Here is a 27,797-nt window from a genome sequence, read left to right as displayed (position 1 = left end):
GCTCGGAGCTTACTTGGGAAGGAGAGGAGGCTCCAGAGGGCACCCACAAAGCTGGGATCACATTCCTGGAGATGATTTTTCCCTCAGTTTGGGAATGCCTTGGGCAAGCACATCACTTGCCTATCCTTGGCTGGGCTGTCCCTGAGGAAGCTCCCAAAGGAAGGCTGGCCCAGGAATGAGCCTGGAAGGAGGAATCCGGTTCCATGTGTGTGGAAAAGGCACTGAGAGGTCCCAGGGGGAAGCAGAACACCTTAGAGGGAGCAGGATGGGTGAAAGCAGCCCTGCCCTGGCAGCCTTCAGCAGGAGGACCCAGTGCAAACACATTCCAATTTTCCAAACCTTCTGACGGGAGGAGTTTTCCCATTCCTGGTCAAGCGCTTTGGCCTCATTACTCAACCCCTGCCTGGGTGCTCTGAGGCCAAAGTCCATCCAGCTCAGCCTGGAAAGATCCAACAGATCCTTCCCTGCCGTCCCTCTCGGTGTTCCCAGAGGCTGTGCCTGGCTTGGCCAGTCGCTGGATGCATTTTCCAGCCGGTTTTCCACATTGGAGCATGAAGAAGCTTTGTCTTGCATTTAAAACAAAGTCACTGTCTCTTCATACCCCGCGGTTTGCTCACATCCCAGGAGTCAGTCCCTCATTCCTGCTGGGATTGCGGTGTTCTGTGGGGACACCTGAAGGCATGGGTTGATCCAAATATCAGGGAAAAGCTGGAAAAACAGATGGGCTTTGTCCTGGTGAAGAAAAAGGAGGCTGGAGAGGGACTTTGGACAAGGGCATGGAATGTCAGGACAGGAGGGAATGGCTTCCCACTACCAGAGGGACATTGGGAAGGAATTCTTCCCTGTGAGGGCAGTGAGGCACTGGAATGGATTTCCCAGAGAAGCTGTGGCTGCCTCATCCCTGGAAGTGTTCCAGGCCAGATTGGACATGGGTTGGAGCAACCTGGGATAGTGGAAGGTGTCCCTGCCCATGGAAGGGAGTGGATCTGGAATGTTGAGGTGTTGAGGAGCAGAGCAGGAAGGGACATGGATTTGCATGTCCCTCCACACCCAAAACATTTCTATTCGTGCTGGTGTAGTCAAATCCACCCTAATTATAGAATGGCTTTAGTATCCCATTCCAAATGGAGGAGGAGAAAGGTGGAATCGCATTTGAATGTCCCTTTTTATCTATTTAAATTCTGGGATCAAAGTCTCCTCTTGGTTTCAGTTAAAATGTTTAAAGTGCCCCCTCAGAAATCCTCCCTGGAAGTGCTGGGGGTGTTCAGGTAATTCCATTGACTCTTCTCCCTCACTGTCCCATGGAGTGATAGAATCTTGGAATGGTTTGGGTGGAAAAGGGCCTTAAGGCTCATCCCATTCCAACCCCCTGCCATGGGCAGGTGCACTTTCCCTAGTCCAGGTTGTTCCAAGCCTCATCCAGCCTGAGAATCCAAGATAACTGGGTCAGTGGGATCAGGACACTCCTGACTTTGGCTCTTTCTCCCTTTCCAGATCCTCACCTTCTCCGGACCATGACTCCCGAAAATATGTGTCACATGACTCCCCCTTCCCGCCTGGAGCACCCTCCTCCTCCTCCTCCTCCTCCTCCCCCCCCTCACCTCCAGGGTCCCCCTCCGCCGCCCCCGCCGCCCCCTCACCCCCTGCAGCCACAGCACAATTCCCACTTTCCCGGCCTGCAGCGGGATATGTTCCTGAAGGCCGAGCCCCTGATGCCTCCGTACAGCGTCGGGCCGGGAATGGCGCCCGCCGAGCTGCACCATGCCCAGCAATCCCAGATGCTGCACCAGCTCCTCCAGCAGCATGGAGCCGAGTAAGGCCTGGGAATGGTGGGGGTGAGGAAACGGGAGCTGGAGGTGTGTGGGTTGCCTGAAGTGTGGGGTTGGGTGGTGGGAACAGACATGGGAAATCTGTGGAAGGTTCCCTGCCCATGGAGAGGGGTTGGAACCGGATGAGCTTTAAGGTCTCATCCAACCAAACCATTCTGGGATTCTGTGGAATTAAAGATGTGGCTCAGCACAAGTAGTGACCCAGACTCAGCAGTGTGGGTTAAGGTGGGACAGCACTGTGGGAATGTTGAATTTTCCATGTGAAATCTCGCTTGTCCTGGCTGTGGGGTTGTCACCTCCCGACCCTCCGTTCCCTGCTGATTGTTCCCGCGGTATCCGCAGCCTCCCGGTGCATCCCGCCAAGAAGCGGAAACACTCCGAGTCCCCCCCCAACACCCTCAATGCCCAGATGCTCAACGGGCTGATCAAGCAGGAGCCGGGAATGGGATCGGTGCCGCTCAACCCCGACCGCGTCCAGACCCCGCCGTGGCACCAGCCGGGAGCGCTCTCTCCAGGTACCCCGTTATCCCCTGAATTCCAGCCCTGGGCCAGGGCCGTGGGAGGAGGGAGGATGGTTGCCAGCCTGTGGGATTCTCCCTGGATCTGGTGCTGCACCAGCAGAAGGAGGGAAGCTTCAGGCAGTGCTGGTCACTTCCTTGGGCTCCCACCCCTCTGGATACTCAGCCCAGCGAGTAAAATCGGGATTTAATCCGTTTTAACTGTTCCACACAGGCCTGATTCAGGATAATGACAGCCTGAACGGCTCCTACCTGGATCCCAACTTCCAGTCCATCAAGTGGCAGCCACACCAGCAGAACAAGTGGGCAACTCTGTATGATGCCAACTACAAGGAGCTGTGAGTAATTCCCTCACCACTGGAGAACATGGGATCCACATTCATTGTGCAATTGGCAAGCCACTGGTGTTGGGAGCATCCCACTCAAAATATGGGATAAGGATCTCCCTGGGCTGGGCTTTGTGGTGGAGGTAATGCTCCCCATTGCCCCTTCCCTACTGGGAATGTTGCTCCTCCACACCTTTTATGGATAATTAAGGAATAGCAGAAGGCATTTGAGCAGCTTTGGTAACAATTCCAGAGCCACTCAGACCTTGCTCACCATGGAGGGCTTTATTGGCAAATCCGGCCTTGTCCTGAGGAAAGTTTGGATGAGCAGCACCTTTTCCCCCTCCCTAGGTTTACCAGAATCCTGGATTTTAAGTTTAGGATTGAGAAATCCTAGTGTGGGAGGCTGGAGGTCATCCAGAGCCACTTCAGGGCAGCTTGAGCAGTGTAGAAAGGACCTGGAGGAGTGGAAATGGTTGAGGGGGCAGAGGAGGAAGGAAAAAGAGGGGAAGGGGATTTAGGAAATGCTGGAAGTGGCAGAGAGGAAGGTTGGGATGATCAAGACAGGGAAGAGAGAAGTGGGAAGGTGGGCTGGGAATTGAGGCTGCAGAGGGTGGAGACAGCACACAGGGAAGGAGGAGTGCTCAGGAGGAAACCACTCTGGATCCTCCCTGCATTCCTGGGAGGTGACAAAGAGCTGGCAAGCAGTGGGATGGCTTCCAGGAACCTCCCAGGGACCCTCTGTTCCCTCCCACTTCCCTCCCTCCTCTTTCCACACAGCCAGCTGGGGTCCTGTGGGGGACATGGAGCAGGGAATGCTCTGGTACCTGTGGATAATCCTGGACTATGACCATACTTTGCCTGGGAATGGGAGCCAAGGACTCCAAGGGTTGGGGCAGAGTCCCAGCTTTCCCACAAAATCTGCTCATCCAGTCTTCATCCCATCTTTCATGGTGGGAATGGGCAGGGAATTCTCTGTTGGAGCTGTTGCCTCCTTTGGACTCTGTGGCTGTTTTTCCACCCCACAGCAGGAGAGGCATGATTTGGAAAGACAACTCCTTCTGGTTTACCAAGCCATTCCCATAAAAGAGTATCAGCAGCTCCAAAGCCATCCTGCATCTTTCCCTGCTCTCCAGCACCAGTTTGCTCCCTCTGGGTGGTGGGATGGGGAAAGCTGAGCATCTTCCATGGATCCTGTCCCCAAATCCCTCTTCCATGTGCAGGAATTCCACTGCCACCTCCTCTGACCTCTGTCTGGACACGTCACCTCTTATCCTTTGGTTTTCCAGCCTCCCTTTTCCTTCTCACTGCTTCCTGCTCTGGGAAAATGTTTTTCCATCCCAAACACATCACAGCCTGTCCCATGCCATTTCCAGGCATTTCTATCCCATTTCCAGAGATTTCCCATGCACCCTGCTGTCCCCAGGTGGATTGGGAGAGACAAACTCCATGATATTTTGTGCTGGACACAGAGGAGTTGCTGGAGAACATCTACAAAACCAGCCCTGCCCTCTGGATCTTGGGATCACTTCCCTAATGCCTGCTTTCAGGATTTAGGGTAAAAGCCTGAGCAAACCCACTCCTGGGGGCATTGAGGTCGTCATCCTGTTGTGTAAGGAATAAATTCCATTGAGGTGACTCCATGGGGATTTGAGGAAGCCACGTGGGCTTTGTTGTGGTGCTGGATTTGAGCAGAATTAAGGGTTAAAGGTTGATTGATTAATTTTTAGCTCCACGTTACCTCAGGGGACTCTTCCTGCTCCTGTCCAAGCTGGACCTACATCTCTCTTTAAATGGAGCATCCCTTCATTCTCCTGGTGCAGCACTTCCCTGGGATAATCTATGAGAAACACACTAAAAAAGTTCATCTTTCCTTGTTCCTGTAATGGCATTTTTTAGGTTGGCTAATATGAATTTGACAGGTGGGAATTGTCTCATTTTTTTTCTCCTTTTGGGTGTCCTCAGCAAACGAGTAGCATCCACATCAGGATCCATAATTTTTCCCCCAGTTTAGCTTCCAAGGAGCGGCCCATTCCCAGTCTGGTTTCTGCTGGAAGCTGTCCCCAGTCTCGATGTGCTGCTTGAGTTCCCTGTGATCCGGGTGCCCAAAACCTTTTCACAGCCTCAGGAATGTGAATCATCTGAATTATCTGATTTTTCCTACTCTTGATCCTAAGAAAAGAGTCCAGAGAGGAGGTGAAGGAGGGAGAGCATGGGAAGCTGTCCAGGTTCTTACCAGATTCTTGGGAGCGATTAAAGGGCAAAAAGTACAATTAATGCTATTCCACGTTTTCCTCCCTTTGCACACAAAAAATGAGGTTCCATAAGGGGATGGGGTAGGGATTAGGTTCCATTCCAGGCCCGTGTCTCAGGTTTTGCCAAGGAATCTGTGTTGCTGAAGGAGACAGAAATCCCTGGATTAATTTTATGGATAGCATACAATGTTTTTGGCCTTTTGCTCTGATGTTGTGGTTTTAGGCTCAGTGAACATTTCCAGGGATGAGCTGGTTTCCAGCAGTGGAGCCAAAGAGGCCTGGAACTGGGCAATTCCCTAATTTACTCCTGGGAGAAGGAGCCATTCATCTCCCTGACAGCGGGCTCCGATAAATTCCAGCTCCCTCCTCCCTCTCCCAGTTTGAGGGAAGGCAGCTGGGAATAGTGCAGCCCTTCATGGAAACAACTCCATGCTGAGGCCAGAGCCTTGGAACTGGGAAAATGGGAAGGTGCTGTTCTTTTCCCATCCAGCAAACTGGTGCTCTCTGGGGGCTGATCCTGGAGTTTTGGGGTTGCACCCCTTGGCTGGTAGAAGTGTCAGGATAAACAGCCCCAAACCTGGCTGTGCTGCACATCCTGGATCTCACCAAGGGAATGGAGACCAGTCGTGGTCCAGGCCTGCTGGATGTGTTTTGGGATATGTGATATGGGGTGCTGGTCATGGATCATGGATGTGTCCTGGGAAGCTGATGGGAATACATAATATGGACATACAGGTGGGATTGTGTGGGAGGGATGACAGTGTCCTGCTGCTCAGCTGGAGTTTGTATTCTGGAAGCAAAAGAAATCGGGGAATGCATGGAATTAGGGAATGTTTTTGGATTAGGAGTCTCCCAATATTGTTTTAGGAATGGTTTAGAGATGGGGAAACCTGGATGGACAGAAGGAAGGAAGGAATGGGGGAACATGAGCATCCCTCTGCTATCTTGCTTTTGGCCAAATCCCAGTACAATTCCCTGTGGGGAGTTTGTAACCCCTTACCCTCACTGGGATTGGGAAAAACCTCCTCTGATCCTGCCCTTCTGTCCTGCCTTAATCCCCCCTGTCAGTGGGGATGTTCGGGATCAAATAATCCATTTGACCCCAGACCTTTTATTCCTGACACTTTGCCCTTTGGCCCCTGCCCTGTCTTGGAAAAGCCAGCATGGAAAGCAGCTTCTTCCCTCTGATCAATCCAGTGCAGGGATCCCAATCTGGGGAATGCAGCAGCACAGCCATTGGGGAAATGGGAAAAATCAGTGAAAAGGAACCTCTGAAAGGGGATAATGGAAGACCTGGAATTTCCAGAAGGCCGAGGAGGGGAGGCCTGCCTGTCTCACCTCTGTCAGCACACATTTAGCAGCTGTCAGTTTTCCAATTTGGGAAGCATCCATGGTTTGGAAGTTCAGACAGACCCTCCCTCTCCTTGGCTTTGCCAGTTAAAAAACAGTGGGAAGAGTAGGGAACACTTGGGAGCCATTAAAAAAAACAGGAATGGCTGCACTTGGGTCCCCTTGGGATGAGGGTGCTGGGGTCAGCTTCAGCTGCGTGTCCCAGTCAGGAATATCCAGATGGAGAATCCAGGGCTGAGGCTGGGAGGAGGTTGGGGAATTCCTCTCATGCCTCTGGGCTAAGGTAGTGCTCTGCTCCCACCGCCTGGTTTGTGTCTGGAGCAGGGCACAGCATTCCCGGCTCCCTGGGGCGTAAGGAGTGAGTGGTTCCTCGTGGCTATCCCAGAATTACTCATGGCAACCTGGAATCACCCCCAGCTCTCATCCACATTAACTCCTCAGGTGGTTGCAGGGAGAGAATGGTTTTATTCCAGAAAAAAAGGAGGGATACCAGTGAAGAATCCTTGTCTCCTGAGTTCTGCCACAATTTCTTACTGTCAATCTGTCCACCTCCCCTCCTGTTGCTCCAGTCCTTCTGGAGGTGGAAGTCAGAAGTGGTTTGGTTTTGGAAGAAAAGTACTCCATAATTTTTAAGCCTGAGATCCAAGGCTGGGCTGAGCTCCCCCTTTACCTCATCCCCTGTTCCTTAATTAAAAACAATGGGATTTGGGTGTTCTGTGGGATGAGAGGCAGCTCCTTCCCCCCCTTCTGAGGGCCCACCAGCCCAGGACTGGGCTTTGTGGATGGTGAGGAAAACGGACTCACTGCAAAGGCCACATATTTCCCTGATTCCCATGGAAACCAGCCCATTAAGGAGATGTAGATTAAACCTTTCCAGCTGGTGTGTGTTCATGGAGCAGCCAGGACCCCTCCTCCTCCTCCCTCCCTCTCCTCCTCCAGACCTGTCCACTGGGAAAGCTGGAAGCTTTTCCACAGCAGCCAGAGCAGGTGGTTGTGATTTTAGCTGGAATTTGGGAGGGTACAGCTGGTAGAAGGTAACATTGGGAATGCCACAAGGTGTGGGTCAGTCTGAGCTGCTACTCCCATGTTAAAGGGATGCTCCAGGCTTTGGGCAAATTTTGGAACTTGGGATCTCCATATTCCTTCCCAGGTGAATGGGAAGAGCTGTGGAATGATGTGGGTTGGAAGGGACCTTATGGATCACCCAGTGATGATCCATGGGCAGGGACACCTCCCGCTAGCCCAGCTTGCTCCAAGCCCCATCCATCCTGGCACGGAACCCTTCCAGGGGTGGGATATCCGCAGTTTCTGTGGGGAATTGCTGTTCTCAGCTGCTCCCTCTCCCCAGCCCGATGCTCACGTACCGCGTGGATGCCGACAAGGGCTTCAACTTCTCCGTGGGGGACGACGCCTTCGTGTGCCAGAAGAAGAACCACTTCCAGGTCACCGTGTACATCGGAATGCTCGGCGACCCCAAGTACGTGAAGACCCCCGAGGGCCTGAAACCCTTGGAGTGCTTCTACCTGAAGCTGCACGGAGTGAAGGTGAGAGGGAGCTGAGGGACCATGGTGGATCCAGCTGGGAGCAGAGGGGTTGGGAGGTGGCTGGGGACGGGTAACAGCACCTCTTCATGTAGCAGAGGAATGTGTGGAGTCACACAATCATGGATTGGGATAGGTTGGAAAAGCCTTCTAGGATCATGGAGTCCAGCCCTTCCCCTAGCAGTGCCAAGGCCACCAGTAATCCATGTCCCCAAGTGCCACATCCACACAGCTTTTAAATCCCTCTAGGAATGGTGACTCTACCACTGCCCTGGGCAGCTTGTTTCAATGTCTGACCACCCTTTCCATGAAGAGGTTTTCCCTGATATCCAATGTAAACATCTCCTGAGGCCATTGAAATACAAGTCCTAAGATGGGCTCCATCTGGCTATCGTCAGGATTGCTTCCCACTCACCTTTGACTCCAGAGGGATAAAGGCACTTTGGGAAGATCCTTCCACCCTCAGCTTTTTTGACTCTTGGACAATGCCCACACTCAGGCTGGGTGTTCAGCATCAGATGTACCCTGTCATTGGAGGGCGGGCAGAGAGCTGGGAGGGAGGAGGTGGGAAGAGGAAGGTCTCTGTGCTCTGTGCCACATTCCCAAATCTTTCTCTCCAGCTCGAGGCCTTGAACCAGTCCATCAACATCGAGCAGTCACAGTCGGACCGCAGCAAACGGCCCTTCAACCCCGTCACGTGAGTGTGTCCTTGTGGGAATGAGCATCCTCTGCTTCCAGGGAATAAGCAACAGCAGGAGAAGGTGGGGAGATGGTGGAGTTGGAGGTCTCCTACTCCACTGTGTGAGTGCCACACTCTCCAGTTTTCTCCTGTTTTCCTCTCTCTGCATTCCCAACCCTGCTCTGTGCCCACGTCACAGACTGTGGAGCAGGCCAGGAGATGGCCATTCCCAAAAAAGCTCTCCTCTCCAGGTTGTGGCTCCAGCCTCTCCATACCTGGTTCCTCAGGGCATGGAGTATGTGTGGCAGGTCCCAAGATAGGACCAGTGTGCAGCTGGGAATGAGGGAAGAGTATTGTTGGGTTCAAGGCCTCCAGGTGCAGGAAAACTGTGTACTCCCCACCTAAGAAAGGAAGAGATAGGAGAGGAGTGGGAAAAATTAGGCACCATTCCCAAATAGCCACCATCCTTACTCATTGCTTTGTTTTCCTTTCCCTCCAGGGTGAACCTCCCCCCAGAGCAGGTCACCAAGGTCACTGTGGGGCGGCTGCACTTCAGCGAGACCACGGCCAACAACATGAGGAAAAAAGGAAAACCCAACCCGGACCAGAGGTGAGGGAGAACACAGGGGCCTCCTCCAGAACATGCTGAGAACCCTGTGGGTCTGCCTGTCCCTGGGCTGGGCAGAGTGGCTGGAGTGGGATGTGGGAATAGGGCTTGGATTGCGGACACCAGAGGGGTGTCCCTGGTCTGGGAGGGGTTGGGGACACCCAGCACAAGGACAGGGGATGCTATGAGCCCACTGTGGTGCCCAGTGCTCCAGAGGGGACAGAGATCCAGCTCTTCCCAGCACAGGATGTGTCCCTGAGCTGTGTCCCTCTGCAGGTACTTCATGCTGGTGGTGGCCCTGCAGGCACATGCCCAGAACCAGAACTACACACTGGCAGCCCACATCTCCGAGCGCATCATCGTCCGGGTAAATCCCTGCTTTCTCTTTCCATCCCCACACTCCTTTGTTGCACCATCCTGGGCTGTTTCCCACAATTCCATATCCACAAAATGTGTGGATGTGGGTCTTAGTTTAGTGGTGAATGAGGTGGAGGTGCTGGGCTGGCTTCGATGTTCTTAGAGGTCTTTTCCAAACTTGATATCCTACCTTTCCCACCTCCTCCAAACTCTTCCTTCCTTGCTTGTGGCTTTCCCTGTCCACACTGGGATTCTGGCTTCAGACTTTCCAAACTTGTTTCAAGAGCCTGTTACCGGAAGAAATCCCATTCTCCAAATGGGATCAGTGTGCAATAGAATTATTTTGAATGAGGAAAGAGTGTTGTTGGAACTCTGCAGCAGGAACAAGAAGATGCAGGAAAATTGGGCACTCTCCCAGAACATCACTTTTTCATGTCCTAAGGTAGGGGAGCAGGAAAAGAAAGGCACCATTCCCAGGCTCACCCAGGGTTTTGCTGGAGCACTCAGCTCCAAAACATGAAAGCAGGTAGTAAAACCCAAACAGGGACCTCAGACAAAAAGTCCATGATGGATTAGGCAGCTTCCAGGATGCCCAGCACAGAATTTCAAGGAATTGCAAGCAGCCTGGAACGCTCTGAGTTTGTGACCCGGGAGTATCATCCATGTCACTTGGTTTCCTGCTGTCCTGAATGACTGGAACACTGATAGCTGGGATAACAGCTGAAGGAAGCAAGGATATTCTTTTAGGGAGAGGAGAAGGAGAAGGAGAAGGAGAAGGAGAAGGAGAAGGAGAAGGAGAAGGAGAAGGAGAAGGAGAAGTCAACCTTCCCCGTCTCTGCTTCCCAGCATTCCCCTCCCACTTTTTCAGTCAGTCCCTGTTGTCCCATGTCTCCGCAGGCCTCCAACCCGGGGCAGTTTGAGAGTGACAGTGACGTGCTGTGGCAGCGGGCGCAGCTCCCGGACACCGTGTTCCACCACGGCCGCGTGGGGATCAACACGGACCGCCCGGATGAGGCCCTGGTGGTCCACGGCAACGTGAAGGTCATGGGGTCCCTGATGCACCCTTCGGATGTCCGAGTGAAGGAGGACATCCAGGAGGTGGGAATCTGGGAAGCAGGGTGGGCTTGGGGTCACCAGGAGGCTGAAGAATTCCAATAATTCTTTCACATCCCTTCCACCTCGGGATATTCCATGATCCTGTGACTGCAGAGCAGATGGGAAGTGCCTTAGGATTTTTTCTGTCCCAAGCACAGCTAGTTCACTGTATCTTAGGGAATATTGACTCTTCCAGTGTTAACCAGAAGTAGCAAACAGCAGGAAAAAGGTGGAAAATGAGTGGAAAAAAGGTCAGTGTGGCAGGTACCACACTGGGCTGTGCCAGAGCCTGGGTGAGAGGCTTGGCTCTGCTCTGAATTCCTCTCAGCTGGATTTGCCTGTCCAGAAAAGCTGGATATAACCCTGTCACCTGTTTTTGGGAACTGTCTCTAGTCTGGTTCTGCAAGGAGACTCAGTCTCCTGATTTCCCTATCCAAGGATCTTGTCCTGACTTGGACATTAACTCCAGTGTTTGTCCTCATGGCTGCTCAGAGCAGGGTTCAGGGCTATCTCCCAAAGGAATTCCCATGGGCCATAATGGGTTGTCCTGCTTGGATGCAGAGTGGTGGGGATTTGAGAAGCAATATCCTGTTGGGAATTCCATGTGCCTGTTTTGTCCCAGGTGGACACCACGGAGCAGCTGAAGCGGATCTCCAGGATGAGGCTGGTGCACTACAACTACAAACCTGAGTTTGCAGCCACAGTGGGCATTGACAGCACCTCTGAGACAGGTACATCCCATGGGAATACACCTGTGAGACGGGAATGTCCCATGGGAATACGCCTCTGACACAGGAATGTGCCACAGGAATTCCCTGACTTTCCCAGGGGCTGGACCCAGCTCTGTGCCAGGGCAGCCTCCCAGGTGTGGGGCGTGCAAGAGGAGGCTTCTAACCTCCCAAATTAAGGAATCTAATGAAATTCCCTCTTTGGTGAGTGGGAAAGAAAGTGACACTTCCCACAGGGAGAAGGTTTCTCCAAGTACACTGTGGTGGGTGATGATCCCTATCCATAGAATTTGGGGAGCAGCCTTGTCTGACCATCCTCTGCCCTTGAGGGTCTCCAAGGAGCTGTGCACAACTTGGAATGAGTATCCAGGGGATGCAGGGTGATCCCATCCCACCCCACTGTTCCATCTCCACATCTCCAGGTGTCATCGCTCAGGAGGTGAAGGAGATTCTGCCCGAAGCTGTGAAGGACACTGGGGACCTGGTCTTTTCCAATGGGAAAACCCTGGAGAACTTCCTGGTGGTGAACAAGGTTGGTGGCAGCCAGGAGTCTGGGGAAGCTGGCTCGAGGGAATTGTGGAGCTGGATATGGGAGAGGGAAGGTGGGATGCCTGGGAAATGCTCCCAGATGAGTTTCAGACCTGGCTGGTCTTCCAGAAGTCGGGAGCAGCCCTGGGTGGGTATCGGACACCGGCAGGGAGGAACCAGCCTGATGCTGGTGAAATTTGGCAGCATCTCCCTCGGGAAGGGCTCCTTGTTGGCAGCTTCCTGCTGGGAGGCTCCCAGTCCTAATCTCCCCTTCCTAGATAAGATAAGGTGCTTATGTCAGGATAACCTGGAGCACCTGGTTTCCTAACTTTTCCCAACCTGTGGCAGCCTGGCTCCTGCTCTGGGAATCGAGGGGACAGTCTCCCATGGCACACAGGGAGGGCATGGATTGTCCAGGTCCAGGTGTGCCTCAACCTGCTGGCCTGATTTTCTGGCAGGAGCGGATCTTCATGGAGAACGTGGGAGCCGTGAAGGAGCTGTGCAAGCTCACGGATAACCTGGAGACACGGATCGATGAGCTGGAAAGGTGGAGCCACAAGCTGGCCAAGCTCAAGAGGCTGGACAGCATGAAGTCAACTGTGAGCTCTGGAGCCTTCAGGTACCCATGGCGCCACAGGGAATGTCCCCTTTCATCCCAGGGAGTTCCAAGGGGCAGCTCGGATTGGGAACAGGGAGATGAGGAAGGACTGGGATGTTGGCTGGTGTTGCTTGGCCTGGAGTGGATTTAAAGAGCTGATCTTGAGGAGGTTTGGAATTCCCACAGGACCAGCCCAACAGCACCCGGGATGAAATGGTCTCCATGTTTCCCTAAAGTCAGTGGCTTTCTCATGGCAAAGAGTTTCCCATGCTTCCAAAATTTCCTTCCTGACCCTGCTTATGCCGGTTTTGGGGCAAAGCACCAAAAGGGTTTGTGACTGTCACACCACAAAAACGTCTTTTCCCTCCCAGAAGTTCCCATTTTTACCTTGGAATGGCTTGGAAACCTATCCCTGCCCAGCTCAGCTCCATTCCTCCTTTCTCCTTGCAGCCAAACTGGGAGCCAGTTCAGCCGGGCAGGAAGCGTGCCCCACAAAAAGAGACCCCACAAAGTCGCCAGCAAGGTAAGGAATGGATCCCAAAGGAGCAGTGCTGGGAGCAGAGAAGGCTCAGCCTGGAGTAAAGGAGGATCAGGGGGAACCTCACTGTCCACAAATCCCTGGAAGGAGGTTGGAGCCAGGAGATTGGGCTCTGCTCCCTGCTTTATCCAAGAGGAAACAGCCTCAGGTTGTGCCAGGGGAGGGCTAGGCTGGATATTAGGGAAAATTTCTTCATGGAAAGGGCTGTCAGGCACTGGAGCGGGCTCCAGTGGTGGAGTCCCCATTGCTGTGCCTGTGGATGTGGCACTTGGGGACATGGATTAGTGGTGGCCTTGGCAGTGCTGGGGGTGGGGTTGGACTCCACGATCCTAGAGGGCTTTTCCAACCACAGTTCTCCCATGATCTTCCTTTCTATCTCCTAATGGAGACGTTAAATGACTTCTAAACTTGGGGAGTTGAGGATTTTCCGGGAGGCAGGAAGAGAGCTTAGGAGGGCTGGGGGAGATCTGTGCAAGGACCAGAGCAGTGAGGGAGCTGAGCTGATCCAGGGGGTCCTGAATGAGCTGATCCAGGGTTTTTTCCATCACAGTCTCCATCGGTTGTCCCGGAGCAGGCCTGCATCAGCCAGCGCTTCCTCCAGGGCACCATCATTGCCCTGGTCATCATCATGGCATTCAGGTGAGATCCCACTCCTGGGCTGCTGCATCCGGCTCATCCATTGGGACTGTGCCATCCATGGGGTGTGCAGTGAGGGGCTGTGGGTGTATGGCTTCTTCCAGAGAATCCTGGAATGCTTTGGGTTGGAAGAGACCTTAAAGTTTATCTGGTTCCAGCCCCCTGCCATGAGCTGGGAACTTCCACTATCCCAGGTTGCTCCAGCCTGGCCTTGAACACTTCCAGGGATGGGGCATCCATCTCTCCTGGGCTGGAATCCCATGGAATTTGGGAGCAGCCTTGTCTGACCATCCTCTGCCCTTGAGGGTCTCCAAGGAGCTGTGCACAGCTTGGAATGGGAATCCAGGGGGTGCAGGTCGATCCCATGCCCTGTCCTTGCTCCCTGCTCCTCCTCACCCTGCCCTTGTCTCTTTTCCAGCGTGGTGTCCATGTCCACGCTCTACGTGCTGAGCCTGCGCAGCGAGGAGGATCTCGTGGACATCGATGGGTGGGTATTTCGGGAATCGCTGGAAGGGATGAGGACACCTGGGAGAGGCTGGAGCACAGAAACTGGGATTGCTGAGCACAGTTCCAGAGCTGCAGACCCTGCCAGGCACAGCCACACACCCCAGTCTGATGGTGGTGGAATTATCTGGTGCAAGAAGTGAGGAATAGAGAAGGAAAAGGGAATCTCTTTTTAGGATATGCTGAATGTTCCTTGGGTGCCTCCAGCTGGACTAAAACAGCCTCATCCCACTGGTGCAGCAGGGCTGGATCAGCTTTGGGAGCTTGTGTAACCTGATAATGTCTCTTTTTCTCCCTCTCTTTTCCCTCTCCCATTTTTCTCCCTCCTCTCCTCCTCACATCTCTCATCCAACCCATTTTCCTTCCACTTTGTCTTTGATTTCCCCATTTTTGTCTTTTCCTTCCCATTATCTTCCATATCCTCTTTCATTCCCTGTCCTCCTGGTCACCTTCCCACTTTCCTGTTCTCCTTGTCTCCCTCACTGTCCTGTAGCTCCTTTGCTGTACCCACTGCCTGTCTCCTGGCCCTCTTTCGGCACGGGGGTCCCGGAATTCCGGTCGCTCTGTGTCCACGGTATGTGACTGTTTCATTATTTCATTATTTAATTCCTTTGTCCCTTCTCTTAATTCCTACTTTTTTTTCCTGCATCACCAAAGGCCAAGAAACTGGAAACAGAGAAAGGGATGTGAGACTTCCAGTGGGATTGAAGGAGGAAGGGTTATGGGTCTTGTCAAGGAAGGGAAATTAGGAGTAGGAGATGGAAAAATCAGTTGGTTAAAGGTTAAATAAAGAAATTGCATCCTGCAGGGAGAGCAGGAGCAAGATAAAGCTGTGTAAGGAAAAGGGGTGAGGCAGTGGAGGAACTTCAGGGATGAGGGCTGGATTTAGACTGGGATGAAGGTGAAGCTCCAGAGGCTTGTGCCCACATTCTCTTTGGAAGACTGGTGTTGAGTCTCCTTCGACCTGGAAAAAAATCCCTCTATTTAGACAAATCTCAGAGATGACAAAGTGTTTTTTTAATTCCTCTAAATGAGTGAAGCTCTGTTAATCCCACAGAAACCTGGGGCAATGCTCAGGGACAGGTAAGACATGGACACAGGTGTCCAGAAGTGCTCCTTGTTCTGCAGACCTGGGAGAAAGATTCCCTCCTTTTCCCATCTCCCTTACCCTCCGGAGATGGCTGTGGTGTCCTCAGCTCAGGTCTTGGCTAGCTGCAATGAAACACCTGGAATTCCATGGGATGAATTTGGGCATGGGGGGATTGTGTGTGTTTCTGAGGAACAAGGTGAGGAACAGTCTGTCTTCAAGGGATAAGGGGCACATTCCTTAGGGAGTGGTGAGAGCTTGAAGCTGCTGATTCCCAAGCACCTAAATCCACCCAGGAGATTCCTGGTGGGAGTCAAATCCACCATATACACCATGTTCCAGGAGGGTTGCTGGTGTCCTCTGAATCAGCTGGGACTTTTCCCTGCCAGACATGGAACAGCCACACTATTCCCTGTGGAATTTCTGAGCTCTCCGTGCTGTTTTCATGGCTCGTGTGCCTTTCTCCTGCCTTTCCCAGGTCACTCTGTTCTTCTCCACATCTCCACTTACTCCATGTGCCTCTTCCCATCCTCCTGCTGCAGCTATTGTTCTCCCCACCTACAAGTGACCCCATTGTCCACACCCAGGAGGTTTCCAGCATCTTTTCCTACATTCCAGGTCAAGCCAGAACATTGACAAGACGCAGATCGTGCGATCCACGGCCACATCCAACGGGGCCAGCAGCAGGATCCCTCCAGAGCACGGTGGGTGATGGATTGGGATGGCTCTGGTTTCATGGAAGGGCTGCAGGGCACCAGGTGCTGCTCCTGTTCCATCCCTTGACTTATTTATTCCCTGTGTCCCTGCAGTCCTGGATGAGACACATGGAGTAGCCCTTGGCGTTCCTGGTCGTGGTGTGCTGGCCTGTTTCAGCCCTCCCTGTTTTTCCACGTGCTGCTCCATTGCTCCCACTGCCATCTCCTCCACTGTCCCCTCGGAGACCAGCCCTGCCCACGCCACCAACCGGACAGGTGAGGGCCAGCCCAGATTCCCAGGAATGCTGGGACATCTCCAAGGTTTGTGTCACCTCGTGTCCTCCTCGTGTTCCTTTTGAGAAGGTCTGCTCAGTCTCCTCCAGGATGAACAATTCCAGCTCCTTCTCCCCTCCAGATCCTTTGTCATCCTCATTCCACTCCTTTGGAAGCTCTCTAATAGCTGATACTCTTTCTATCCTTATCCTTGAATGTATCCTTTATGTCCTTCTCTGCCCATGTGGTGCAGTTTGGATCCTGTTGCCAGGGGTGTGTGAGAGCTAAAAAGGATTTGGAGCTTCCCATGTTGCCAGCAAAAAGTTATGGGAAGCTACACCAGGCACAGCTCACCTGAGCAGCCCTGCCTTGAGGTCTGACCTCATTCCCTCCTCACTCCATCATCAGCTCCATCAGGCACAAAGGGAATGGAAGCACAGATTCCTGGAATGCTTTGGGTCAGAAGGGACCTTAAAGCCCATCTGGTTCCACCCCTGCCATGGGCAGGAAACCTTCCACTATCCCAGGTAGCTCCAAGTCCTGTCCAGCCTGGCCTGGAACACTTCCAGGGATCCAGGGACAGCCACAGCCTCTCTGGGCAACTTGGGGTGCATCAGGAGGTGACATGGGGACAGGATGATCCCAGTGCTCCCAGCCTTTCTCTGCTTCTCAGCACAACCTTCTCTCCCATTTTTCCACAGACCAAAGCCAGCCCTCCCTCCTGCCAGTGACAAATATCAAAGCCAAATCCAGGGGCATCACCGGGAAATCCACCTCCTACACCAAGTGGCCAAAGACTCCTGACAGGTCTCAGAGCTTCGGCAGCCCCAATGCCAGCCCCTCCTCCCCCTTCTCCCACATCCAGGGCAAATCCAAGTACATCTCCAACCTCTCGCTCTCCCGCAGCAGCTCCCGGCAGCAGCGCAGCCTCCGGCAGCCGGTGAGCGAGCGGCCCCGCACGGAGCAGCCCGGCACGGATGGTACGTGGATCCCACCTTCTTTGCCTTCCAGCCTCGGGATTTTCCACCCTTTGCTGTTCCTAAACACCCTGTTCTCTCCCTGACAGGGCCGAGCCCGGTGCTGCAGTCCATCCGGATCCTGGAGATCAACCTGGCCATCCATTCCCAGTACTGCGCCGCTGCCGACGCCTGCAGGTGAGCCAGAAGGGCTGGCTGGTGGCACCTTGGTGGCACTTTAGGAAATTTATTCCTATTTAGCAAATAGGAAAATCTGGGAGTTTTTCCAAGATTTTCTTGGGTGTTTCCTGCCATCACCTCGTGCTGCTCCATGGGAAGAGGAGCGGTGCTCCCAGCTTTCCCTCAGGGGTTGTATTTGGTGGTGGGCTTGTCCTTGGGACATTGGGAAGTTCTTCCCTCTGAGTTCTCAGCCTGGCAGGGATTTTGAGTCCTGTCCTGCCTTTCCCACAGCCTGGTGACATCTAATGTTCTTTCTGTGTTCCCAGGAGTGGGAATTTCAGCTACCGCATCCCTGTGAGCCAGCAGACGGCCGTGAACACCAACCTGACCCTGGAGATGAAGTGAGTGCCCATGGATCATGTCCTTTGGGAGCCCCTGGAGTGGCTGATGTGGCCATGGTGTCTCCATGGGAAAGGGACACTTGTTCCCCCTTCCGGGCTCTCATGGTGTCCTCTCTTCCCAGCTCCTCCTCCACTGTGTCCATCTCCCTTTGTGACCTTGTCTCCAGTGATCCCTGCCAGGATGCTGTGAGCAGGAACAGCTCCACTGACTCCACAGATGCACAGGTAGGGAGAAGGGGACAGCTCACTAAATACACATGGAATCATTGAGGTTGGAAAAGTCCAACCATTCCCACAGCACTGCCAAGGCCACCATGTCCCCAGGCGCCACATCCACGTGGCTTTTAAATCCCTCCAGGAGTGGGGACTCCACTGCTGCTCCCCTTCCACCCCTCGATTTATTCCCACAGGGAACAAGGCAGCCCTTTCCATGAAGGAATTCCCATGAAGGAATTTTCCCTAATACCCAACTTAAACCTCCCCTGGCACAGCTTGAGGCCGTTTCCTCTCATCCTGTCCTTGGTTCCCTGGGAGCAGAGCCTGATCCCACCTGGCTGCCCTCTCCTGTCAGGGAGTTATGCAGAACTTCCAGTAGGTCCACCTGGACCATCTCTACTTCCAGTAGAGCCAGAAGGTCCATCTGGAGCCTCCTTTCCTCCCAGCAGAGCCCCTCCAGCTCCCAGAGCCCTTCCTCATCCCACTTGTGCTCCAGGAATCATCCATGGGGTCACATGACAGCAGGAGGCTGTGGATTTCCTCCCAGATCCAGCCTGGAGGCCATCCCCCAGGCTGATCCCTGACCAGGTGTCCCCCTTCCCTCCCCAGGACACCTCGCACCGCTGGCCCCTGGTGATGCTGTCCTTCCGAGAGTTTTCCTACCACTTCCGAGTGGCGCAGCCGGTGAGTACCTGCAGCTTGTCCAGGGGCACGTGGGAAGGAGAGAAATGGGGGATTTATGGAATGTGGGAAATGCAGGAGCTTCCCATAGTCCTGTGGGTGGTAGGAAGATGATCTGTCCCTACCCCAGCCCATAATCCAGGCAGAATCCCACCCTTGGAGTGGCACCCCTCTCTCTCTAAGCTGCTTTTCCCGTTCCTAGGGCCGAGCCGACTGCAGCACTTCCCTGGAGCAGCTGGGGCACCTCTTCACTGACTATTACTTCCAGTTCTACTGGCTCTGTGAGTGAGTCCCGGCAGCACCAGTGCCCTCTGCTCGGAGACAGGAGAGGAACTGGTGCCACTGGGAGCCTCCCGAATTCCCTGCTCCGCTGGCCCCCAGCCCCGCCTCACCCCCGTGTCCTGCGGCAGCTCCGGAGCTGGAATGGTGATGGCTGGAGACACTGAAGCTCAGGACACACAGGACCTAAAAGCCACCACCAGCCCTGTGGTGGCTCCTGGGGGGACCTCGCACCGATTCCCAGCATCCCACACCCCTGTCCTTCCCTTAGGGGGATGTTTGTGTCCTCCATCGCTTCCCCCTCCCCTTCCAACACTGGATTTGGAAGCATCACACAGCACTGAGCGTGGACAGCTCTGCCACATCTCAGAGGGGTGCTCCTTCCGTGGACAGGAGCCCCACCTGGTGCTCCCAGATGTCCCACATCAGTTCTTCACAACACTGGAATTGCTTCAACACTGGAGCCCTTTCCAAGGGCCAAACGCTGGAGTTTGGCCTGGAAAGGATGGCTGTGCCTGGACCTACTGGAAGTTCTACACTGGAGTTGCTGTTCCTTCTGCTTGGCCCAGGGCCACTTCCCACGGACTTCCCAGAGACTCCCGGACCTGCCAATGGACACGTTCCTCTAGGAACAACCAGAGAAGGAGCAGCTTCGACGTCATCCCCCCTCTTCTTTGTGCTCTTAAATCCCATATCCATGTGGGATATCCATGTCTGGATGGATAAAACCCCCACTCAAGCTGCTGCTGAGGCCGTGTCACACCTGGGGACACTTGTCCCCAAGCCAGGGGTGACAAATGACCAGGACTTACCCACATTCAGTGTGGTAGGATCCGTTTTTGTCCGCTTGGAAGCGGCGTGTGCGGAGCTGCCTGGTCGGCTCTGGAGCCAGTGCCAACCTCTGCCCAGATGTGCAGCACTGGCAAAGCCTGGAGTGCCCTGCAGAGCAAGGCCAAGTCCCTGGGAGCACCAGGATCTGTGTCCAGGCAGGATCTCTGCCTCAGGAGAGGGGTGGTGTTCTCCCAAAAGTTGGGATGGCAGCAGCTGCAGCCTGTCCCTGCCCTCACAGCGCTGTGCTGGGGGGATTTGGGATATTTTACTGTTACAAGTCCTTAAATTGCTAAACTACTGAATTCTTGTGGGGTTTAAGCTGGAAAAAAAACAGGAATTTCCTTCTGGCCCCATTGAGCCAGGTGTGTCCTGTGGGAAAGCCAAGTGGCTCCCTGTGCTTCCCTCTCCCCGTCCTGCTCCTCGTGCTGCAGAGGAGTTGTCTGCGTTCCTGGAGGCTCAGCCACCTCCAGGGTATTCCAAGGTGGATTTCCCTGAGGAAACAAGTGAGGGGGAATGCCACATGCTGATCCTAAGGACGCTCTAAAGCTGCTCTGGAAAAACAAAGATGGGTTTCATCCAGGTAAAGTGGTGGTTCCTGAGCATGTCTGGTTTTGTCTCCCATCATCCCCCTCCTGAGCTTATCCCAGCGAAGCAGCCCTGAAATTCCTGGTGATGTCACTTGGATTTGGCATCTGCCCCCAAGAACTGTTTGTAGGGAGGTTTCAAGGCCTGGAAACACTGAATTATAGTTACTAAAATCCACTGAGTATTGGGAAGCAGGGAATAGCGGGTGAGCAGGGCATTCCGAGCACCCAAGCAGTTGGAAAACCCAGTTTTGGGGAGCTCAGTGGGACAACAGGACACCCCAAGGCCTGGGAATGCCTATGCACAAGCAGGGAGGCTCTATGCTCAGCAGGATTCTTTATTTTTCCCTAAAATTGAGAAGGAAACACCTGGATGTAGCTGAGTGCTTTTCCCTCCACCTGCCCTGAGCGATTTTTCCTGGTTTTAAACTGGGAAGTGACTTCCTTGGCAGGTTTGTTGTTCCCTTGGCAATCAGTGGCCCAGGCTGGCACGTCCTTCCTCAGGTGAGTGATGCTGAGCTGGGATAAAAGCTCCTGGAAGAGGAAACAGGGAATTTTGGGGGGCCAGAGCCTGCAATCACCACCCCCCTCAGCCAAGACACTCCAGTACATTCCACCCCACTCCTGAGGGAAGGAATCAATCAGTGGTGGCCCAGGAGGAAGTTGGGATCTCTCAGGTGTCCCCAGGATGCTCAGCCATGGGATTTGAGGAGATTCCCAACACACCAAGTGCCTGGAAACATCTCTAGTGCCTTTTTCCTTGTGGAACAGCCCCAAGGAACAGTGTTTTCCCACATATATTCCCAAATGCTGCCTCAGACATGGTGCCCGGGTGGTTTAACTGGGATGTGGCAATTCCTGGAGTGCCAAAGTCAGCCCTACCCACATGGAGCTGGCAGCAATCCCTGGCATCAGGAGAGGACAGGGATTCAGGATGAAGCTTTTAGTGTCAATAGTACCTTATGTCTTAAAAGTGGCACAGGTTGCCCAGAGAAGTTTTGGATGTTCCATCCCTGGAAGTGTTCCAGGACATGTTGGATGGGTTTGGAGCTGCCTGGACCAGTGGAAGGTGTCCCTGCCCATGGCAGGGAGTGGGACTGAATGGGCTTTAAGGTCCCTTCCCACCCAAACCATTCCAGGATTGCATGGTAAAAATCATCCATCGGCTGCTACCCTGCAAGGCAGGAACGAGCTCCAAAGGGGCTCAGAATTGTAAAATGAAGGAGTCATGGAATTGCTTCCAGGCCCGTGGAAACAGCTGTGTGCATGGATTTCCCCCCCAAAACGCATCTCTGCCCCTCCCTTGTCCCCAATCAGTACCAAGAGAGTTCACAATCAGGCCTTCCCTCTCCAGCCTGGGGAAATCCCTCCCCATCCAGCGGCAAAGAGACATTCCTGGCGGGAAGGAAGACAAGAGGGTGGAGAACGAGGCTGTTTGGGAGTTGTTTCAAAAGCAAATTCCCAACTCTTCTGTCCTACTGTTGGAGCTTAAAGCCTGTAAATAGAGACTATGGCACCACTGGAAGAATTAAGGAAAAAAAAAACACCACGTAAAGCACTAATTTTGTTGGTTTTAATGTTGCTGCCACAGCTTTAATCACTGTATTTTGCCAGCCAGTTCGTAGAGTTGCATTTGTAGCAGGTTATTATTGATTCCTGGTTTTTATTTGTGGGGAACAAGCGTGGTTTCCCTCTTTTCTTCCTGATTTATATTTATATTTTGCTGAATTTGAGGGCTGAGTTTCCGGATTCCCCGGATATTTTTTTGTTTGTTTGTTTTGTTTTGCTTATTTAGACTTTGTTTTATGCTGGAGGTAAATGTGCCCATATGAATAAAATATATAAATACTGCTTTGTATCCAAGGATGGCTCCTGGTGTTTTCCTCCCTTTCTGATGGAATAACTCAGGTGAATGGCTGTAAAACCGCCCATGGGATGGGGAAAATTCCAAGTCTTTAATCAGCGGAAGTTTCTGGATATGCCCAGTCAAGGTTCTTTGGAAAGGGGAAAAAAGGAGAAAGGAAGGAGGAAAAAGAAAGGACGAAGGGGAAAGAAATTAGGAAGAGAAAATGAAGGAAGTAGGAGAAAAATGAAGAAAATAAAGAGGGAAAACAAAGGTTAAATGGACAAAGGGAAAAGGAAAAAGAAAGCAAAAGGACAAAGAAAGGAGGAAAAAGAAAAAAGGAGGGGAAAAGGAAGAAAGGAAGGAAAAAGAAAAGGGAAACCTGCCTCTGACATCACATTGCTCACTTCAGAGGGCAGACTCAGATCCAAAAGCATCCAAAAGTCCACAGAAGGAAATCTTCCTTCCCAAATGGGAAATCGGGGCTTGGATTTGTGATTTGGAAGTGGAATGGTTTGAAAGCTGGGCTAAAATTCCAACCTGCCTCTTGCGGACATATAAATCAATTCCTTGTTTCTAGGCCAGGCAGTTAATTCAGGAGTTAATGAAGGGCACACCCAGCACCACAAAATTCCTGGTTAGGGATGAAAACACCCAAAAAAAGGGGTGAGGAGATGTGACAGCAAAGAAGGCTGAGGGATCAAAAGCAGATTTAGGGTTTATTTTGCACAGCCAGGACACAAGGTGGCAGTGGAACACCTGTGACCACACACAGCACAGAAACCCGGGATAACACTGGCCACGTCCCAAAGTACCCAAGATCGCAAAGATCTTGTGCCAATGTGGAGAAAGGGAGGCTCAGGAGGGGCCTTTCCACTCTGCTCAACTCCCTGCCAGGAGTGTGCAGCCAGGTAGGATTGGTCTCTTCTCCCAGAGAAAGTGACAGCACAAGAGGAAACAGCCTCAAGCTGCACCAGGAGAGGTTTAGGTTGGGCATTGGGAAAAATTCCTTCATGGAACAGGCTCCAGAGGTGGAGTCTCCATCTCTGGAGGGATTTAAATGCTGTGTGGGTGTGGCACTTGGGGACATGGGTTAGTGGTGGCCTTGGCAGTGCTGAAGGAGTGGTTGGACTGGGTGATCCTAGAGGGCTTTTCCAGCCTTAGACTTCCCTTAATTCTACCCAAGCCCTTTGGAAAAGCCAGGTTAAAAAAAGAAAAAAAAAGACAAAAAAATAGACAAACCAGCAGTCGCCAGTCAGGTGTGTCACAGAGCCACCTTTATTCACCTGTGGGTCACTGCCTGTCGCAGACCACACCTGCTACAGGCGTTTTCTCCTTGAAATACAAAAGAAATATAAAAAGAGCTTTCCCGAATCCCCCATCCACGCCCCCCGGGGGGTTCAGACGTAGATCCCGACCCAGAGCAGCAGGAACAGGACGCCGAAACCCATGAAGAGCGACGCCACTAGCGAGATCAGCAGCTCCTTGTAGATGTCCCGGGTGTACTTGGTGGATGTCACCTCGTAGCTGCCAGGCCGGGGGTTAAGGTGATAAAACAGAGGCACAGCAAGGCGAGGGGACCCCCACCCGCTCCCCTGCCCCCGGGAATCACGGAGATAATCCGGGATTGGGAGGCACAGCAAGGGGACCTTGCGCTCAGCCGCGGGGATACACGAAGAACCAGGCGGTGAAGAACATGCCGATGGCCAGCAGCACCACGGTGAGGTGCGGGAACACGGCCGGGTTCACCGGGCTCGTGTATCTGCTCATCGCCTCCAGCTCCTGCGGGGACACGGCGGTGTTCAGCGGGTCCGGGCCGCCACCGGGCCGGACCCCCTGTGGCAACCCCCGGTTCCCCCCATCCCCGCCCTCACCATGTCGCCGGTCCCTGCTGCGACACGTCGGCTCCGCTCCCACCGCCGCACGACCGCCCCCCTCCGCCGCCGGAAGTGGAAGTGAGGGCGGGAACGAGGCGCGGCGAGAGCGAGCCGCTTCCCTATTGGTCGGCGGCGGCTCCCAGCGGGCTCGGCGGCGGAGCGCGGGAGCGGCGGCGCGCGAGCGGCCGGGTAATGGCTGAGGGATAACGGGGGGATCTGAGGGGAAATGGGGGCTCTGAGGGGGAATGGCTGAGGGATAACGGGGGGATCTGAGGGGAAATGGGGGCTCTGAGGGGGAATGGCTGAGGGATAACGGGGATCTGAGCGGAAACGGGAGCTCCGAAGGGTAATGGCTGAGGGATAACGGGGATCTGAGGGGAAATGGGGGCTCTGAGGGGGAATGGCTGAGGGATAACGGGGATCTGAACGGAGACGGGAGCTCCGAAGGGTAATAGCTGAGGGATAACGGGGATCTGAGGGGAAATGGGGGCTCTGAGGGGGAATGGCTGAGGGATAACGGGGATCTGAGCGGAAACGGGAGCTCCGAAGGGTAATGGCGTCTGAGGGGCAACGGGGATCTGAGGGGAAACGGGAGCTCTGAGGGAGAATGGCGTTTGAGTGCGAACGGGGATCTGAGGGGAAACGGGGGCTCTGAGGGGGAATCGCTGAGGGATAACGGGGATCTGAGGGGAAACGGAAGCTCTGAGAGGGAATGGCGTCTGAGGGAGAACGAATCTGAGGAGGTAATGGTGGCTGAGGGAAACGGAGGATCTGAGGCCGATGGAACAGGGGTTGATGGCAGGCCTGGGGAGCTGGGAAATAAGGAGATAAAAATGGGGAGGTGATGGGATCTAGATGGTTATAATGGTGGAGATAATCGAATTTTGGGGAAGGGGATTGGGATGGGAGGGATAGAGGTTGGAAGGGGAGTAATGACGGGCCGAGAGGGAGTGGTGAGGGATAAGGGTGGCCTGAAGCAGGACTCGGGATAAGGGCTGCCAGTAGAGGCCACAGCACTTGGAGTGATGGTTTGCAGGGGAAGCAGTGCCCTCTTTGCTTCCCCCTCCTTGGGTGGCCCAACATTCCTCACGCAGAGCCTGCTCTCAACATCCCCCTTTTCCCTTCCCCAGGATGGGAATCCATGGCTTGGCCAAGCTTATTGCCGACGTGGCTCCCGGGGCCATCCGGGAGAACGACATCAAGTCCTACTTCGGCCGGAAAGTGGCCATCGACGCCTCCATGAGCATCTACCAGTTCCTGATCGCCGTGCGGCAGGGAGCCGACGTGCTCCAGAACGAGGACGGGGAGACCACCAGCCACCTGATGGGAATGTTCTACCGCACCATCCGCATGGTGGAGAACGGCATCAAGCCCGTGTACGTGTTCGACGGGAAGCCCCCGCAGCTGAAATCCGGGGAGCTGGCCAAGCGCACGGAACGCCGCGCCGAGGCGGAGAAGCACCTGCAGGAAGCGCAGGAGGCCGGGGAGGAGGAGAACATCGAGAAGTACAGCAAGAGGCTGGTCAAGGTGACCCCGCAGCACACGCAGGAGTGCAAGAAGCTGCTGGCGCTGATGGGAATTCCCTACGTGGAGGCCCCCGGCGAGGCAGAGGCCAGCTGCGCCGCCCTGGTGAAGGCCGGCAAGGTGTACGCCGCCGCCACGGAGGACATGGATTGCCTCACCTTCGGCAGCCCCGTGCTGATGCGGCACCTCACGGCCAGCGAGACCAAGAAGCTGCCCATCCAGGAGTTCCACCTGAACCGGATCCTGCAGGACCTGCAGCTGACCTGGGAGCAGTTTGTGGACCTGTGCATCCTGCTGGGCTGCGACTACTGCGGCAGCATCCGCGGCATCGGGCCGAAGCGCGCCGTGGAGCTCATCCGGGAGCACAAATCCATCGAGAGGATCGTGCAGCAGCTCGACACCAAGAAGTACCCCCTGCCCGAGAACTGGCTGCACAAGGAGGCGCAGAAGCTCTTCCTGGAGCCCGACGTGATCGATCCCGAGGCCGTGGAGCTGAAGTGGAGCGAGCCGGACGAGGAGCAGCTGGTGCAGTTCATGTGCGGGGAGAAGCAGTTCAACGAGGAGCGCATCCGCAACGGCGTCAAGAGGCTGAGCAAGAGCCGCCAGGGGAGCACCCAGGGCCGGCTCGACGACTTCTTCAAGGTCACCGGCTCCATCACCTCGGCCAAGCGCAAGGAGCCGGAGCCCAAGGGAGGGGCCAAGAAGAAAGCCAAGAGCAACTCCAAGCCCAACGGCACCCCGGCCACAAAGACTAAAAAGGCAAAATAATCACATTGGGCGCACACAGACCTCTGGGACTGGGTTTTTGGAGGGCTTAATGAGGAATTTTAGAGTAATGGCAGTTGTGTGTCAGTGCTGCGTGTTAGTGCTGGGAAGGGATGGGTGAGGCCGGCAGAGTGGAACGGCTTCTGGGCACAAACACTCCCAGATTTCAGAATTCCAAAGCTGCACAGCTCCAGAGCAGACCCAGGAGAAGTTAGATTTCAGCCTGATCCCATCCATCCCAGAAAAGGTAGATGCAAGCAGAAACTTGCTTGAGTGATAGGAGTGGAAGGCAAGCTGGAATTGGGAAGGAGGCTTCAAGTAATGAGGTAAAATTCTCCCTTTAAAGAGAATTCATTAAGGTTTTTCCTTCCCTTTTCATGGTCACTCTCCTTATTCAAAACCCAGTTGTGATCTCAATTCCAGCAAGGTCCTGGCCCTCTTTTAGTGCATAATCCAGGGAAAGCTGAGCCCAGACTGCAGCTCTCCCAGCCTGAAATTCGCTTAGAAATGCTTAAAAATAAAAATATCCATAAGCCTAGAACTGCAGCCTCTTAGTCCCTGAATTCCAGAGGCATTTTTCCGTGTTGTACACACTTACAGGTCCCCGGATGGGAATTAAAACCTTTTATTTCTTATTTTATTCTGTATTTTCTGTAGTGTTTTGCTTGTCAGAGCCACGGGATGGGTTTTTTTTCCAGAATAAAATTTGAACTCAAAGACACTGTTTCTCTTTCTCCAGAGAAGGGGCTTAAACCGTGTTTTTAAATGAAAATCCCAGTTTTAGAGGGAATTCTGTAACAGCCGAAAAACCATTGGGAGTCTGGAACACAAAGAATTCCAGTTTGAGCTCTCTGGATGCTTCATAGACATCAAAATCCGTGAGTCTGCTCTTTGCCAGTTTGGACAATAAGAAGCTGGCTTGTTTTGTGGGGAAATTAATCTTTAATATTTATTATGCATTATCTTACTAAAATTGGGATTTATGTTTCCTTGCTGTGGATTCTCTTACATGTTTCAATCTACAATTGTTTTTTTTCCCGGAAGTTTTTAAATTAAGTATTTCTCTTTTATTTCCAGATATTTTCATAGGTACAGTAATGGTTTTGTGGTGGAGGGATAAAAAATTACTTTAAAATAATAATATCTGGAAATAAGTCTGGGAAATTTACCAATTCTAAAAGCTGCTTTTCCACCACCCACTCTCTACACTCTCTGGTGTTTCGTGGTATTTCACTCAATTTTTCCTCCATTTCTCATTCCAAACAAAGATTCCCACTGCTTCTGGCACTGACATTGTTATTAATGAATTCCAGTTCCACTCTGTGCTGTGGGAAGCCAGGGACCCAGCAGAGCCAGTCAGAGAGGGCACGGGGGATTTGGGGCTCTCAGGTGTGGGCAGTCTCCCCATGGGAAGACTGGAATATTTTCCACCTTTCCCCCTCTTCCACCTCTTAGTTCTAATTAAATGAATTTTCAGCTTCTTCATCCCAGTTTTCCATCTGGCTGGACCATGCCC

At 53.4% G+C, this 27,797-nt stretch overlaps 3 protein-coding genes across 7 annotated transcripts in view; 2 read left to right on the top strand and 1 right to left on the bottom strand.

Annotated features, from left to right (window-relative positions):
• MYRF (myelin regulatory factor) overlaps positions 1–22,127 on the top strand; it is a 44,322-nt gene extending 22,195 nt beyond the window's left edge. The window contains exons 5-28 of one of the 5 annotated variants that reach the window (XM_064715351.1): positions 1,495–1,813; positions 2,172–2,344; positions 2,562–2,685; positions 7,627–7,822; positions 8,440–8,516; positions 8,998–9,108; positions 9,382–9,472; positions 10,360–10,560; positions 11,180–11,288; positions 11,708–11,817; positions 12,272–12,432; positions 12,862–12,934; positions 13,500–13,588; positions 14,004–14,072; positions 14,583–14,663; positions 15,795–15,880; positions 15,986–16,147; positions 16,846–16,951; positions 17,054–17,124; positions 17,211–17,298; positions 17,607–17,681; positions 17,804–17,906; positions 18,507–18,581; positions 18,781–22,127. In XM_064715351.1, coding sequence (XP_064571421.1) covers positions 1,495–1,813; positions 2,172–2,344; positions 2,562–2,685; positions 7,627–7,822; positions 8,440–8,516; positions 8,998–9,108; positions 9,382–9,472; positions 10,360–10,560; positions 11,180–11,288; positions 11,708–11,817; positions 12,272–12,432; positions 12,862–12,934; positions 13,500–13,588; positions 14,004–14,072; positions 14,583–14,663; positions 15,795–15,880; positions 15,986–16,147; positions 16,846–16,951; positions 17,054–17,124; positions 17,211–17,298; positions 17,607–17,681; positions 17,804–17,906; positions 18,507–18,581; positions 18,781–18,867 — 2,837 coding nt within the window. In that variant the 3' untranslated portion in view covers positions 18,868–22,127. Of the gene's footprint in view, positions 1–1,494; positions 1,814–2,171; positions 2,345–2,561; positions 2,686–7,626; positions 7,823–8,439; positions 8,517–8,997; positions 9,109–9,381; positions 9,473–10,359; positions 10,561–11,179; positions 11,289–11,707; positions 11,818–12,271; positions 12,433–12,861; positions 12,935–13,499; positions 13,589–14,003; positions 14,073–14,582; positions 14,664–15,794; positions 15,881–15,985; positions 16,148–16,845; positions 17,125–17,210; positions 17,299–17,606; positions 17,682–17,803; positions 17,907–18,506; positions 18,582–18,780 lie in introns of all 5 variants that reach the window. The other 4 variants (XM_064715350.1, XM_064715352.1, XM_064715348.1 and 1 more) reach the window with 4 other exon arrangements.
• Positions 22,128–23,370: 1,243 nt separating this feature from the next.
• TMEM258 (transmembrane protein 258) lies at positions 23,371–24,097 on the bottom strand. Its single transcript, XM_064715340.1, has 3 exons — positions 23,990–24,097; positions 23,788–23,897; positions 23,371–23,642 (listed from the first exon to the last, which is right to left on the bottom strand). The coding sequence occupies exons 1-3, from the start codon at positions 23,990–23,992 to the stop codon at positions 23,516–23,518; spliced, it is 240 nt and encodes a 79-aa protein (XP_064571410.1). The 5' UTR covers positions 23,993–24,097; the 3' UTR covers positions 23,371–23,515.
• Positions 24,098–24,110: 13 nt separating this feature from the next.
• On the top strand, positions 24,111–27,002 carry FEN1 (flap structure-specific endonuclease 1). Its single transcript, XM_064715339.1, has 2 exons — positions 24,111–24,181; positions 25,123–27,002. Exon 2 carries the CDS (start codon positions 25,124–25,126, stop codon positions 26,282–26,284), a length of 1,161 nt encoding a protein of 386 aa, XP_064571409.1. The 5' UTR covers positions 24,111–24,181; position 25,123; the 3' UTR covers positions 26,285–27,002.
• Positions 27,003–27,797: the final 795 nt, after the last annotated feature.

The sequence above is a fragment of the Zonotrichia leucophrys genome, chromosome 5, assembly GCF_028769735.1.
Source record: "Zonotrichia leucophrys gambelii isolate GWCS_2022_RI chromosome 5, RI_Zleu_2.0, whole genome shotgun sequence".
NCBI lineage: Eukaryota > Metazoa > Chordata > Aves > Passeriformes > Passerellidae > Zonotrichia > Zonotrichia leucophrys.
This window is presented reverse-complemented; position numbering and strand designations above follow the sequence as displayed.

Bases quoted from the DNA above. Each gene is read 5' to 3' on its own strand.
- TMEM258 (XM_064715340.1), bottom strand. The intron at 23,643-23,787 runs GTATCCCCGCGG...CCGGCCTGGCAG, and splicing joins TTCACCGCCTGGTTCTTCGT to CTACGAGGTGACATCCACCA.
- FEN1 (XM_064715339.1), top strand. From the start codon at position 25,124: ATGGGAATCCATGGCTTGGCCAAGCTTATTGCCGACGTGGCTCCCGGG.